This window comes from Dama dama, chromosome 5, assembly GCF_033118175.1.
Source record: "Dama dama isolate Ldn47 chromosome 5, ASM3311817v1, whole genome shotgun sequence".
In the NCBI taxonomy this organism is placed as follows: Eukaryota; Metazoa; Chordata; class Mammalia; order Artiodactyla; family Cervidae; genus Dama; species Dama dama.
Genome location: NC_083685.1, coordinates 116,027,181 through 116,044,142, shown reverse-complemented (window position 1 = coordinate 116,044,142; position 16,962 = coordinate 116,027,181). Strand labels below are relative to the sequence as shown.

The 16,962-nt window shown below is 34.5% G+C and overlaps 1 protein-coding gene across 1 annotated transcript in view; it reads right to left on the bottom strand.

The window, feature by feature from the left end:
- The window catches only part of EFCAB13 (EF-hand calcium binding domain 13), a 201,415-nt gene that overhangs the window by 28,190 nt on the left and 156,263 nt on the right, over nt 1-16,962 (bottom strand). Inside the window, exons 29-31 of the mRNA XM_061140776.1 lie at nt 12,891-12,944; nt 5,739-5,843; nt 3,377-3,430 (exon numbers count right to left, since the gene is read on the bottom strand). Of these exons, the coding sequence (XP_060996759.1) occupies nt 3,377-3,430; nt 5,739-5,843; nt 12,891-12,944 (213 nt within the window). The remainder of the gene's footprint in view (nt 1-3,376; nt 3,431-5,738; nt 5,844-12,890; nt 12,945-16,962) is intronic.

Below are 16,962 nucleotides of genomic sequence, written 5' to 3'. Positions count from 1 at the left end.
CCTCAAAAGTAGAAAAAAATAAATAATAAAGAAAGAGCAGGAATTACTGAAATGGAAAACAAACTAAATAAGAGCAATACAACAAAAAACTGGGTTTTGGAAAGACTTACAAAAGTAATAAATGCCTGTACTAATATTAACAAAGGAAAGAAGAGAAAATATAAACAGTGAGTATTTCTAAAGACAAAGGGGAGATCACTACAGATTCTACAGATGTTAAAAAGATAATAAGAGGATATTATGACCAACATATAACTGATTTGAGTATTTAGAAGGGACAAAGTCCTAGAAAAACACAACTTAGTAATGATGCAAGAGGAATATAAAATCCTGATAGCCTTGTATCTACTAAGATAACTAAACTGGCAATTTAAAATCTTACCCACATAAAAATCTCCAGTCCTAGAGTGTTTTATCTGTGAATGATACAATTAAATACAAACTTTTCCAGAGGATTTCTAACTAATTCTATGAGGCCAAACTACCTTGAAACCAAAATTTGACAAGAACATTAACATTACAACAAAATACATTACAAAACCACTTTGCAAAAATCCTAAACGAAATATTAGCAAACCTCATGTGTATACAGGCACAAATTGGAGAAGGAAATGGCAACCCACTCCAGTACTCTTGCCTGGAGAATCCCACGGACAGAGGAGCCTGGCGGGCTACAATCCATGGGGTTGCAAGGAGTCAGACCCCGACTAACACACAGACACAAATACAGATAAAATCACCTCCATGTCTTTTTTTTAAATATAAATTTATTTATGTTAATTGGAGGCTAATTACTTTACAATATTGTAGTGGTTTTGCCATACATTGACATGAATCCATTTCTATATGTCAACTACTAGGATATTAAATAAGAAAAATACATATCACTTGCAATTACATTAAAAAACTATAAAATACCTAGGAATAAATCTAACAAAAGAGAGAAATTAAGTTGACCTAAATAAATATAACATTTTCAGTGCTGTGCTACTATCTTGAATTATTTTCAGTGATATACTACTAGCTTGAGGTGGCTCACAAGAGCCAATTGTTAAAAATTTAGTAATTTTGTGAGCTAGTTTTTTTTCATTTTCTGTGCTGCTGTATTATTTATTTTTATTTTATTTTATTTTTTTTCTCTTGTTGCAGAGTGTCTTCCAATCACCAGATACTGAGCAAACTGGGAATGGAATGGGTACCTCTGCCTTATTTATTTTTAATTTATTTTTTAATTAGAGGAAAAATTGCTTTACAATGCTGTGTGAGCTAGTGTTTAAATAGTAGCTTGAAATTGGCCAGGGTGAAAGTATTTATACTACGTGCTTAGTCAGCTTCCCTGGTAGCTCAGATGGTAAAGAATCCACCTCCAAGGCAAAAGACCTGGGTTCAGTCCCTGGGTTGGGAAGATCCCCTGGAGGAGGGCATGGCAGCCCATTCCAGTACTCCTGCCAGGAGAATTCCCTTGGACAGAGGAACCTGGTGGGTTATAGTCCATTTACACTATGGAAAGTAAAATATGCTACAAATCAGGTATTGCCTTTTTCAGAGAGTCATTTCACCAGCACACCACTGATTTTCATAAATCAGAAAACTTAACATTGCATAGATGTTAATTCTGTGTAAATTGATCTAGATTCAAATAAAACATCGGCAGGATTTGGAGGGGCAATTAAAAGCTGATTCTAAAATTTACACAGACATGCAAAGGACCAACAATAGCCAAGATAATCTTTATAAAGTAAAGCAAATTTGGAGGACTTACACTTCAGACATTAAGACATATTAAAGCTATATCGAGTGTATAGTGTACTGGTGCAAGGACAAATAGACCAAAGAAAAAGTCCAGAATCAGCAACACTTTTGTGGTCTTTAATTTATGAAAAAGTTTGCCTTATATTGCAGTGGGGAAAAGGATCATCTTGTCAATGAATGGTGCTGAGTATATATTTAGAAAAAAGCAAATAATGACCCTTATCCCATCGCACAGAAAAATCAATTCTGAGAGGATTATAGGACAAAATGTGAAAGAAAAGTAATAAAGCTCCCAGAAGATAAAATAGGAAAAGAGTTTGACCCTGGTGCATGCAAGGATTTCTTAAATACATCCCCAAACTCTCTAACTACAAAAGATTGATTCATTAATTCAACTACACATAAAATAGGAACTTCTGTTCATCAAAAGATATAAGTGAAAATGTAATACATACAGTGAGACATTTACAATTTATATAATCTATAGTAGACTTATATCCAGAATACATTAAAAACTATAGGTAAAATGCAGGACATAGAAAATTTAATAACTAAAAGAGAGGCATCCAAGAAGACAAATAGACAACAGATGTGAACAGAAACTTTACAAAAGGAGTTATCAAAATAAACATGGGAATAAAGGATTAACCAATAAACATGAAAAAGGTGCTCAACATCATTAATCCTTAAGGAAATGCAAAAAATAACCACAGTGGGATATTACCAAGTACTCACAAGAATAGTTAAAATGGAAAGGACAGACTGTATCAAATATTAGCTAGAATGTAAAGCAATTGGAACTCTTACACTTTGCTGGTTGGAATGTAAAATGGTACAACTACTTAAGAAAATGAATGGACAATATCTAACAAAGTATACACAATCCTATCTTATGACAAAGCAATTTCATTTAGGTATCTGGCCACAGAATTGTGCACATGTGTTCAGCAAGAGGTATATACAAGAATATTCATAGCAAAAATAAATTATTTTTAACTGCTCTAGACTGGAAATGTCCTTTAAGAGTATATTAAATAGATTTTTTGGGTATACTTATGCAATGGAATATTACACAGAACTGTATTCAGGTACAATGAATTAATTAGAAGTCATTTCACCTACCAAAGTAAGTTTTTTCTCTAAATATCTCTACTTGATAATTTAGTATATTTTATAACATACAGCAATAAAAAGTACAAACCACTGCCACATGCAACAATATGGATAAATCTCAGAGAAAAACATTTAATATAATGTTGAATGAAAGAAGGCAGTGAAATAGATACAGAAATAAATATAGTAGAATATAAATCATATAGTTCCATCTATATAAAGTTCAAATACAGATGAAACAAACCTGTGATCCTAGAATAAAGGATTTAATAACATCTAGAAAGTATGAAGGAAGTGGCTATAGGGGATCTTCTGGATTATTGATATTATTTATTTCTTGATTCAGGGTGACATGGATAAGTTCACTTTACAATAGTTCTAAAGGTAGATAAATATGATTATATGAAACAGTAATTATACACATCATACTTCAGCAAAATATTTGTCAGAGAAAAAATATAGCTTCCTGTAAAGAATTAGTATCTTAAATTTATAGTAACATCTTACTAACCTGTAATAACTTGTACTGTATCCATCAGTGTTTTCAGATCAGTCTTCCCTTGAGCTATTAAATAAGTAAGGCATAACTGATATAGAAAGCAAATTCATAAAAAATATTTGCAAATAATATTTCAGAAGCTAGCTAAATTTTGTTACTCCACATTCACATTATCCACTGGGTTCATTTTAATGCATAATTCTTAGTTTTCAGAGACTGATTCTATCTTAGTAAGCTGGCCCTTGACCCTTGGACTATAAAGCTCATCCCAGAGTAAAATATGCTCTCACTAGGCCAATAACTCTCTATAAGCATGATAGGAAATACCAGGCATGCAAGTTTATTCCCTGAGGATTCTAAACTCTGGTAAAGCTATGAATTGTAAGCATGGACTGCTGGTCAAAAAAAGTTCATATTTTTATCTCCAGTCTATTCCTAACTGATCTCTCTTGTCACTCAGAATTGTTGCTGATAAATGGTAACAATATACTAGAAGTAAATATTCATGACCTAACCAAAAGCAGTTACTTGTTTTCTTTAGGAATCATTTAGTCATTTTACTCAGTTATTTATCCAGTCATTTACTCAATTATTTGTCCATCTCTCAATCAACTTTTATGGAATACCAATTTATATGTCAGGTACTCTGCTAAGTACTGGCTATAGGAAGATGAATGGTAAGCCCTTTCCTGAAGGTAAATAGTACCTCTTTTCCTAAAGCTCACATTAAAGTTACCAGATAGCAAATAAATATAAACATATTAATACAATACAGTATAGCAAGAACAATGAAAAAATATATGTACAGTTGTTGTGAAAACAGAGACAAGGTATTTAATACATCCTGGGCAGTTAAGGAAAAGCTGTTTAGAAAAGGTGCCTCTCAGCTCTAACATGCAAGGAGGAGAAGTTAGTCAGAAAAAGGGAAGAAGAGGCCCTCCGAATACTGGGGAATGCATTAAGAAAGCAAAATTGTGATTAAAAACATGATATATGTCTGTCTGGAATAAAAGTTCAATGTTATTGAGGGTAAAATACTAGACTAGATAGACAAGCAGGGTCAAAATCATGAAGTTACTTATTTGTTTACCATATGAAGGCACTTGAGACATTTCCTAGTACCTTACTGAAAACCAATAAATGATTTTAAATTGAGGCATAATATCATCATATTTGCATTTTATATGGATCACTGTGAAGGCTACATTGTGGAAGCCACTGTAGTATGCAAAGTCAGAAAAAAAAGGACCTAAAATATGGCCATGGTAGTGAGAACAGAGAGATGCTGAAGAAGTTAAATATGGAATTTTTTCAGCATTTTGTTATGAAAATTTGTAAACATACAGCAAAGTTGAAAAAACTGTGCAATAAATGTCCACTATCTAGATTCTACTATTAACATTTTACTATACTTGGTTTGTCACATAACCATCCATCTATTCATCTCTGTATGGTATTTTTGAAATTTAGGTTTATATAGATAGATGTAAAATGCAAGATTAAGTGACAGATTGGAAACATTGGAGAATAAAAAAATGAATCCCATATATCTAGCTTAGGTGACTAGACAGTGATACTGATAACTCAAATGAGAGAGAACACAGGACTAGAAGACTGAGCAGAAAATAGCAAATTCAATTTTAAATAAGTTGAGGGAAAAAAACCCTCCTGTGCAGTATCCAAGGGGAAATGTTTAACAGGCATTTGCACATACCATTTTGAAGCCCAGGAGAGAGTCTATGTAGAAATGAGATTCGAAAGGCATAAAGCAGGTAGGGGACAGGTAAAACTGTGGATAATGATGAGATTATCCAGAGAGAGTATATAAAATGAAAATCAGAGAGGAATGGGAAGATTCAGGTGGGGGGAATAGTACAGAAGCCAAAAGGACATAATCTCAAGGTCAGAATTATCATCAATATCAAAGACAGTAGAAAGCTCCAATAAAAACAGACTGGATAAAGTCTAATGTAACTGACAAATAGTAAGCAACTTCTGTCCTTAGAGAAGTTTCAGTAATGTTAAGGAGCTACAGTCAGAATTAAGAAGTTAAGTCAGAATACAGAAGTGAATGGGAAATGTGGAAAGGATGTACAATTTCAGTCTTTCATTTCCTTTTCCACCTTTTAATTTCGCTTCCTGAACATATTCACAGATATGAAAGATGATCTTGGAATTAATCTAGACAAGTGCTTTGTGTTTTATCTGGATTTAGAAAATGAAGACAGGATTTGTGCTCTAGAACTGGATTTTTTTCTGAAATTTTGCAAGGTTTTTTTTATCATCATAAAATGAATCTGGTCTCAGAAATACTCATACATAAACCTCAAGATCAAGCTTTCCTGAGGGATGCTTTATATCTAAAATGAGTCACCATTAATGGGAAGGTTTCTTCTCAGCTCTCCAAGTTCTTCTTTGGTGAGTTCAATGCCCATGTTTCCTAGTATGCTGTCCAGGTCTCTGATATTTACCATCTCTCCTTAAGGAAAGAGAGATAAATATGAAAATTCTTACTAATTCTAAAATGTTTCATTTATTTTGCCTATGCATTATAGATCTTTTTTTGGGGGGACAGGAATATTCAAGACCCCTGGAACCTATATATATTTATGCAGACATTCAATATGGTTAGAATTAAGCTCACTTCCTTTAAAACTTTTAGGAGGAATAAACATACACACTATAAATTTCTAAAAGGAGCAGTGCATTCTTAATATTATACAGTTTTCAGTGTATCATTCTTATGAAAGAAATAGGCAGTTCTAGTGAAATGAGAAGGAGAAGGCAATGGCAACCCACTCCAGTACTCTTGCCTGGAAAATCCCAGGGACGGTGGAGCCTGGTGGGCTGCCGTCTATGGGGTCGCACAGAGTCGTACACAACTGAAGCGACTTAGCAGCAGCAGCAGCAGCAGTGAAATGAGAAAATTACTATGGTTGAAGTAAGAACACATGGGTTTGAATATTGTTCTCTACTATTTATTACCTACCGGAATGTAGGTAAATAACACAACTTCTTGGGAGTCCCAGTTTTCTGGTATATGAGGTGAAGGTGATCCTATCTGTCCCATAGAGCTTCTTTGAGTATAAAGTAACATATACGAAAATACTTAGAACTCTGTCAGCCATACAGAGGTGCTTGACACATTTTAATAGCTACCCCTGAGACAAAAGTAGGGTTGGTTTCCCTTTTTAACTCTAACTGGATTCACTGCCTATGCTCACAAAAATCACTGAATGGCTATTCTCTTCTTCTGCATTTCATAACTAACCTCAAGCAATAAATTCTACCTCCCCTTTAGGAAAGTTTATTAAAATCCATATCAATATGGCCAAGATAAATAAACCCAAAATAGAAAACATCTGCCAAGATAAAATAATTTAAATTATATTGGATCCATACATTGGACAGTAGCAGAACTCCTTATCAAATGATTAGGAAATAAGATACTAGGAGATAATTTGAGAGTTAATATATCATCCATCTTACCTTTGAAAGGTTTCAAAACCAGCTAAGATTTCACTATGATGCACCTTTGCTATTAGCTAAAGATAAGGCAAAATTCCACTCACAGAGAAATGGAACTCATGAGACTGTTTAAGTTTCATAAAAAAAATACTTTTCTGATTTGCCTTATAGATTAGGAATACCCATCTTCATAAAAACATGAAAGCTAGGTCAAAGTCTTTTCACCCTTAAAGCAACATTCTGTCATGTTGAAATGTATTGCACAGGTAAAATATTCTAAATTGTACTAGCGTATTTTTCTTTTTCATATTTCATTTCTTCTGTGAACTTCCCTGGTGGCTCAGATGGTAAAGCGTCTGCCTACAATGCAGGAGACACGGGTTCGATCCCTGGGTCGGGAATATCCTCTGGAAAAGGAAATGGCAACCCACTCCAGTACTCTTGCCTGGAAAATCCCATGGACGGAGGAGCCTGATAAGCTACAGTCCATGGGGTCACAAATAGTCGCACATGACTGAGGGACTTCATTTTTTTTTTCTCCTGTGAAACTTTTCCCTATTCAAATCATAGAATGTATATCACTCAAAGGGAAAAAAAGCATATTTTTAATTTTCAGAAACTACTTTTACAAAGCAAACTTGAACATCTGACATTAAATAATAAACTAGAGGGTTGAAAGACCAAAGGATGACATAGGGAAGCTCCTTTCCTCTTTCTTTTTCACCCTCATTTGATTAGAAAAGGACAGGAAAAGTCTACTTTATGGCTTGAAAGTGAAAGTGAAAGTCACTCAGTCGTGTCCAACTCTTTGCAACCCCATGGACTGTATAGTCCATGGAATTCTCCAGGCAAGAATACTGGAGTGGGTACCCTTTTCCTTCTCCAGGGGATCTTCCCAACCCAGGGACTGAATCAGTTCTCCCACATCGCGGGCGGATTCTTTACCAGCTAAGTCACAAGGGAAGCCCAAGAATACTGGAGTGGGTAGCCTATCCATTCTCCAGTGGATCTTCCCAGCCCAGGAATTGAACTGGAGTCTCCTGCATTGCAGATTCCTTACCAACTGAGTTATCAGGGAAGCCCCATATCAGGGAAACTTAAGAAAATGTAACTTGGAGAGCAAGAGATAAAGATATACCTTTCTTTTTTAATCTATCTTTATCTATTTCTCTTTCTCTCTTCCTCTCTCCCTTCCTCCCACCCTCCTTTCCTCTCTCCTTTCATCTCTCTCTTTCTAAAGAAAGTAGGTTTAATTGTTTTTGCTGCCAAACGCCCCATCCCTATCTAAGTCTACTCCCAACTCGTCTCTCTAAGTCAAACTTTGAAAGGAGGTAAAATAGAAGATATGTTGATGGAATGGGAGCGAGGGTATAAAAAAATTAAGGCGTACTTGTGTCTTGCTTCCATTTGGAACTCTGTAATGTTGCCATCTTATAGGGTGCCCAGACAGCAATGCCATTGTCACCAGATATTGTGGTATGATGTGTTTAGGCAGAGAGAGGGCTGGAAATACCCCTTTGCCCACTTTGGCTTTTGGCATGATATGGAAGATATTCAGCTATTCCACATACTCCTAGTGAGTCAGAGATAGAAGTGAATGGGTCACCAAATCAAGGGAAATATAATGCTTAACAGAAGCTATGAGATAGCATAGTTTGGGGACTGATAGAACACTTGACTGAGACTCAAAGGACCTCATCAATGAGTCTAAAGCTCAGCCAAGATAGTGAAAGAAGGACCAGAGAACCTTGACTTTGCTAAGAAAACAGACCATAAGTTCCTTAAGCAGTGGACTTCAACAGGAGAGGTCACCAGCATGTTCAGGACTCATGAAATATGAAACATTGTTAAAGAGGCTATCAAGAACCCAGAGGACAACACAAGGTCTAGCTACACTCCTCTACCACAAGGAGGATATACAAGCTTTTTCTTATAGTGGGATACCTTTATGAGGGGAAGGGGAGAAAGGCTTGAAAAACTGAGGATTTCCTAAAACAAACTAGGTCAACTAAAAAGACATCTTTTACTTTAAATCAGAATGAACTGAATTACTTTTAGGTGGCCAGTTTAAATCCTGCCCTCTCACTTTCCACTGTCTTCAACCCCACTCACAGCCAAAATAGAAAGGGGACTGGGAAGGCAATGAAGTCAGTTAGAAAAAATAAAGAACACCACTCTCACTTACTGCACACTAATGTTTGTACTGTGTTAAATTTGATCCTGCCATATACACAACCTATTGAAGACTTTTTCTCTTTCTGAATACTTTCCTACTTTCTCCTTCTGTTCCTCTTAGACTCATTTCTGTCTTTTTTATATTTACACTTTAGGCTTATCACTGATTCCAGAGTACCATTAAATACTGTTCAATCTTGATGGCAAAAACCATGAGTAAATGGTTTGCTAGCATCAATGAACTAAAAACTAAATCACAAACATTTTCCCTTTCAAGATAGTTACATCTGGGATTTCCTGGTGGCTCAGATGGTAAAGAATCCACCTGCAATGCAAGAGACCTGGATTTGATTCCCGGGTCAGGAAGATTCCCTGGAGAAGGGAATATTTTTCTTAACATATCTAATCAGATAGGTATAGATCTAGAAATTACCATATACAAGCCTCAAAACAAAACTCTCTTGAAGGAAAATGTTTTTCATCCACTGACAAAGTTTTCAGTAGCTAAACATTTCCTTATCTGTGGGTTGAATTGTCATGTTCCCCTGAATATTTTCAAAATCACTGGAATCAATTTTCTTTCTTTTGAGAAGTTAGGAAAAGAACCCAGAAGGACATTTAAGAATTATTTAAGTTTCAATGTAAGTACAATACCACTTATGCTTATATAGTATCACTCTAATTCAACTATAGATGAGAACAAAGATATGATATCTTCAATTAATTACATAGTCTAAAATGGAGTTGTGTTCTAGTAATCTCTTATAATCTCAGGTCAGATTAGCATGACATGTAGTTATAAAACTGTCCACTGAAATTATATTATATATCAGTAACAATAATGATTATATTAATAGGTAGTATTATTATTAATTTCTCTTGAATTATGAGGCTGGTTGTCTATAAACATACAGGTGAAATCTATAAACAAAAAAGCATACATTTTATCCTGATATTTACCCTCTAAGACTCTGATGCCCCATCTATAAAATATAGATTATAATACTACCTACCTCATGTATATAATATTAATAAATGCTGGCTACATGTTAGAAAGCACCCACTAAATAATAGTTATTATTATTTTTATTGTGCATTATTTTTATCATGAAACATAGGTTTCATATTTTTAAAGTATGGCAAAGTGAAGCATGCTATTAGTAAAACCTCTGCAGCATGGAGGACTTCTGTCAAGAAATCAGTAGTTTTATTTCAAAAAATACTGAAATTCAAAGAAGTTCATTAGAGAAAATATTTTATTAGTTAATAAAGTGGCAGGAGTTATAAGGTAATGGTTACATAATTCAGGGCTTCCCTAGTAGCTCAGCTGATAACGAATCCACCTGCAATGCAAGAGATCCCAGTTCAATTTCTGGCTTGGGAAGATCCCCTGGAGAAGGGAATGGCTACCCACTCCAGTATTCTGGCCTGGAGAATTCCATGGACAGACGAGCCTGGTGGGCTACAGTTGATCGGGTTGCAAATAAAATATTTTGTTAGTTAATAAAGTGGCAGGAGTTATAAGAGGTTAATAAAGTGATGGTTATATAATTCAGAATACTGATGCAAAGCTATGTTTTAAAAGCACTACTATTTCAGTCTTATATCAACTTGTAACCTGGAACAGCTTTAGCGTCATTCATTATTTTATTCAGTTCAACTTTCCCATCAGCTGTAAGACAATTTACAAATCACAGAGATCACAATAAAATTAAAAAATGCAAAATGAAATTCTTAACTGTGAAACAGCATAAAAAATTAATTGTCCTGTGATTTTCACTACAACTGTATTTCTATAATCCCTCCCCACAAGATAAAATCATGAAAAAAATGAGTATTCAAAATAGTATATATGTTCTTTTGGTTACTGTACTAAGATATTAAACTCTATTTACAGCATTAGAATGAAAGTTTAAAGATTTAAAAGTATTTTCCTCCAAACCCATCATTTTGATTTGATTTTCTGTCCTCTCTAATCTGCTCTCTTTCACTCAGAGAAGGAAAGAAAACTAAATTTAATGAGTGTCTATCAAGCCATGTATTGTGATGGGTGTTTTCATATACCATATCTCAAACTCCTGCTAAGTTATCATGACATTTTTTAACAAAGAAACCAAATCTCAGAAAAGTTAAAAATTTTTCTAAAGTCACCAAGTTAGTATGAGAAGGAAAACTATAGCTGTCAGATTCCTAAATCAGCACTTACTCCATTCCATTAAATCAACCAGGCTGTGGCAGGGGTTGGAGTTTAGAGTTAATACTGCACCAATACTCTTAAATCTGACAATAACCATACTTAGTCCTCAGTAAGCATTTTCCCTAATCTCCAAGTTATTTTCACTTATATTTTTTTGCTTATAAATTATCTCCCCCCTTTAATCAAATGCAACTTTAAGAACAAATACCAAGCTTTATACATTTCACAACTCTCTTCTATAGAACCCAGCTCAGGTTTTGCATATATTCAGCTCAATAAACACAGAATACCCTAAATTATTGTGAAGGTGGTGCTCAATTAAGGAAAAGGAAATTGCTTAATTTAGGACTGAGTTCTCACAACATATATATCAACTGTCTTCAGGAAACTAAAACACTAGAATTTTAGGAATGTGAAATCATAAACCAACAATCCCAAGTCCTCTTTGGAAAAAAAAAATAATGGAATCTATAATGCCCCAAGTCAGCTAGCCAACTGGATGACAGTTCTTCAATTCCTTTATCAGAGAAATTTATTTCTGTTTTCTCTAAAATGATGTCAAGATTATTTATATCATTTCTCTCTTGGAAAAGAGAAAGGGCTATGACGAAGATGTTATCACTGTACAACATGACAATGATGTCTATGTACTGTCATTATTATGTTCAAAATCTACCCAACTGGCAATGAAGTTTAATATTAGAATTAGAATTTATTTTATTAGGCTTATGTTGAAAAACAGCTTGCATGTGTACAAGCTAAGTTGTTTCAGTTGTGCCTGAATCTTTGCAACCCTATGAACTGTAGCCCACCAGTCTCCTCTGTCCATGGGATTCTCCAGGCAAGAATACTGGAGTGGGTTGCCATGCCCTCCTCCAGGAGAATCTTCCTGACCCAGGGATCAAACCCTGTGGCTCCTTGTACTGCAGGTGGATCCTTTACCTCAGAGTCACCAGGGAAACCCAGAAAAACAGCTTATTCAACACAAAATTCTAAAAGGAGGCTGAGCCCAAATCTCAGCTCAAATGCCTCCACCTCCACCAGGCATTTCCTAACTGATCTAATGCAGCCCCCGCCACTCTTAATCCTATTACCTTCTATTTTTATAGAAAAAGAAGCACTTACTGCTTTCTGAAATTATTTCATTTTTTAATTAATTTTTCCCCCATCTACTAAGAAAATGAAATCTCCATGAAAGCAGGAACATTGTCTGATTCACCACTGTATCTTCCTTCTGCATCTAAAGAACTCAGCAAATGTTAACTAACTTAATTATAGCACTTAAGGCAAGCAATCTAATATAAAACTTTAGACCAATAAATAAGATTTATTTTTATTGTCCAGACTATCTAGAAAGAAAGTCTCCGTTGCTGATAATCCTGAGTTCTCTACTTCACTCTTTGCTGCTTAGATCCAGAGCTTGATTTTCTTCTCACTTATCAAAACTGGAATTCTATAGTGAAGCCCAGGGAAGCCTGGAGTGCTGCAATCCATGGGGTCGTAAAGAGTCAGACACCACTTAGTGACTGAGTAACAAAGCAAGATACAAAACAGTTTATCATGGTATATTAACTGATAAATCTAAGTAACTAATAAAAATAATATATAGAGGATGGCAATCTAATTACTAGGAAAACGTATAAGAATCAAAGCAAAAGGATCTGTTTTGCTGCCTTTTCATCTTACCTTTAAGAGCCTCCACGGTATCTGTAGGTCTCATCTGATTTATTTTTCTCTCAGCTATAATAAAAGGTAAATATTTAATAATTTATTAACACCGTGGAAGGTTCCAACATTGAATAAATAAATTTTGAAGGTTAAAATTTGTTTTAGAATTTTGCACAATAGACTTTCCAAATGAAATCAAAGTGGAATAATTAGGACACTTTTCATTTATTTATTGTTTTAAGACAACCATTCCTTATTCATTTATTCATTCAACAACTCAACATTGAAGACACTCTGCCAAGCAGCAGGGCTACAGAGATAAACAGGACATTTTTCATTCACATTAGTAATATGATGGCTTGCTAACTTCAAGTCCACTCATTCTTTCTATCCTCCCTCTAAAATATAAATCCTTTTTTGAATTCAATCCCTCTAAAACATAAACCCAAGCAGTCACCAGGTTGCTTTCTGTTATTAGATTTACTTTTCCAGAATTTCATAAAATAGCATCACACACTAGGTATTATTTTGAGTGTCTTCTTTCATTTAGATAATGTTTTGGAGGCTCATCCAGCATGTTTTGAATCAGTAAATTTGTTCATTTGTTGAGCAGCATTTCATGAATATACTCCACTTTGTTTATCCCTACATGGGTTGATGGACTGAATAAAGTTGCTATGAATATTCATGCATGAACATTTAATACATATGTATTAATTTCTCCTGGAAAAATAACTAGGAGTGAAGTTGCTGGGTCTTATGGTAAATTTATGTTCAACTTTATGAGAAACTGACATACAGATCTCCACTGTGGTTAGTATACCCTCTAGAAATTGTATGCTCCAAATCTTGCCAATGCTTGATACTGTCCATCTTTTAATTTTTTCCTATTCTAATGGATCTTAGTGTGGTGCCTAATAATGACTTAAATTGCATTTCTCTGATGACTAATAATGCTCAGCATTCCTTCCTGTGGTCATTAGCCATTTATATATTTTCTTATGTGAAATCTCTGTTCAAATTGAACAGATAAACCAACTTTTATTCATTTGTCTTTTTATTACTGAGTTGTAAGAGTTCTTGATATTCTTGATATTAGTTCTTTGTCACCCATGTTTTGCAAATATTTTCCTTCAGTATATATCTTGCCTTTTCACTTTCTTAACTTTCACAAAGAGAAGTTTCTAATTTTGATGATACCCGTTAATTTTTAATTTCATGCTTATAACTCTTTGTCATCTAAGAAATCTTTGTCTCTCGTAAGGTCATAAAATTATTCTCCGATATTTTCTACAAGAAGTTCTCCTTGGGGCCAGAAATATAAACATTGATTTTGACTAATAAATGCAAACTTTCCTTCTTCACTGAATTTTGGTTTAGTTTCTATTGACCAAATTCTATGAAGACAATATACATTTTTTTTCAAAAAGTGGCAACTTCACAACAGATTACCCATAAAAATTCAGCTTAGTTAAAAATCTTGTACAAAGAATGCAATGGCTGCTATGATTAAAATTCAGATAACCAAAGAACTGCAGATTCTATATTGTGAACAGCTCATCAATAAGAATTAAGATTTTTTATTCTAGTCAGAATTTTGCACTCATCTGTAAGAACTTTAATTTCATCCAGAAGTGTATTTAGATCTATCTTCTCACTAGCTATAAAAAAGAAACACCTTTCATAGTAAAGTACTTTATATATCAACTCTGATATTATACTCCAAAAATATAAAATAAAGATTTGACTCAGAATCAGGAAATTGCAGTGATGGAATAAGAGTCATATCACATCTATGGGCCCTTTAGCCTAACTGCATTTTCCAGGCCCTGTTTGCTCAGTTGGTAAAAAAATCTGCCTGCAGTGCAGGAGACCCAGGTTCAATCCCTGAGTTGGCCTGGAGAAGGGAATGGCAACCCACTCCAGTACTCTTGCCTGGAGAATTCCACAGACAGAGAAGCCTAGCAGTCTACAGTCCACGGGGTCACAAAGAGTTAGACACGACTGAGCAGCTTCAATTCACTTCACATTTGCAGCCCAGGAACTACTGAAATTCCAATTGCCTAACCTTTTTCTCCCCTCCTCCATTTCTTGCTATTTTACTTTCAGACCTCCTCTTTTCTTCTACTTCTACTCATCTATGTTCTTATTTACCTTTGTCTGTTTCCTTTTCCTAAGCTAAGTCACAAGCATGTCACTGACAGCTGAATCATTCTCAGATATTCCTTATGCCTGCTGGTGACAAGTAAGACTTACAAGAGAAGATGTTTAAGTACAATTAAGATTTAACCTTTCTAATTACATTTGAAAACTCCAATATGGCAAAATAAAGGTAGTTAATGAATCCTCATACAAATATCTAACTTTCTCTGAAAACATCAGTAAAGACAGAAATGCTTACTATCAACTGGTAAATGTTCTGATAGATTCTGAAATTCCTTATTTGTGAGCTCCACTTCCATCTTCTCCAGAACATTGCTTAACTTTTGAGTATTAACTTTCCCTCCTTAAGAAAAATGAGATAAATTAAACACACACAAACACACACATATGTACACAAACTCTCACATATATCTGTAAGCATGCATATACACATTACATATATATATATGTATGTATGTTTGTGCATTATATATAATTTATATATTATATAAGTATATATAAATATTGGATTATCTTACATAATGATTAAGGTGAAAGAGGAGAGTGAAAAAACTGACTTAAAACTCCACATTCAAAAAACTAAGATCATGACATCCAGTCCCATCACTTCATGGCAAATAGCTGGGGAACAAAAGGAAACAGTGACAGACTTTATTGGGCTCCACAATCACTGTGGATGGTGACTGCAGCCATGAAATTAAGTCACTTGCTCCTTGGAAGAAAAGCTATGATGATACTAGACAGTGTATTAAAAAGCAGAGAAGAAACATCGCTTTGCCAACAAAGGTCCATATAGTCAAAGCTATGGTTTTTCCATAGTCATGTATGAATGTGAAAGTTGGACCATAAAGAAGGCTGAGTGCTGAAGAATTGATGCTTTCAAATTGTGGTGCTGGAGAAGGTTCTTGAGAGTCCTTTGGACAGCAAGGAGACCAAACCAGTCAATCCTAAAGGAAATTGACCCTGAATATTCACTGAACAGACTGATGCTGAATCTGAAGCTCCAATGTTTTGATCACCTAATGTGAAGAGTCAGTTTATTGGAAAAGACCCTGATGCTGGGAAAGATTGAGAGCAGGAGGAGAAGAGGGCAACAGAGGATGAGATGGTTGGATGTCATCAGTGACTCAACAGACATGAGTTTGAGCAAACTCTGGGAGATAGTGATGGACAGGGAAGCCTGGATTGCTGTAGTCCATTGGGTCACAAAGAGTCAGACACAAATGAGTGACTGAACATCAACAAATATAATACATATTATACATAAAAATATATTTCATATATAAATATATATTTCATACATATATTATGTCTGGGATAAGGACACTATTTCTGTACTTTGTGCTTCTCAGTCTCAATGTAAAAAACAAATATGCAGAATAAAGTTTGTTCCAAAATTAATATAGAATAAATAACAAAATCAAAATAAAATCTGATATCATTAATCCATATATAACAACCAATTATACCTGTGATGACAAGCCTAAACCAAATTTTAAAAATGCAAAGTTGGTAACTGCCCACTAAATTTCACCATGTAGATAATAATCTAATTATTTTTATATGCTATATTTGCACCATTTCAGTCTATCCTCAAATAACATAAGTTAGGTATCCACAATATTTCAGTTTCACAAATGGTGTGACTGAGGCTGAGAGAAGTGTTACCTGCCTAGAATTGCACAGCTAGTAGCTTGTAGAGCCAGTATTTGAACACAGGTCTGTGTGGTTACATAGTTCAAATTGTTAAATACATCTTATTTCCACAGAGAGACACCATTTTTTATATCATGAATGTAAATCACACAAACTACAATTTTGAAATTAAACCTATGCTTGATAGGAACAATAGTACTATGCTATTTTCTTTGGCAATGAGAGAAGTCATTCTCTTATATGCCAAAGTTTTTCCATTTGTGCAATAAGG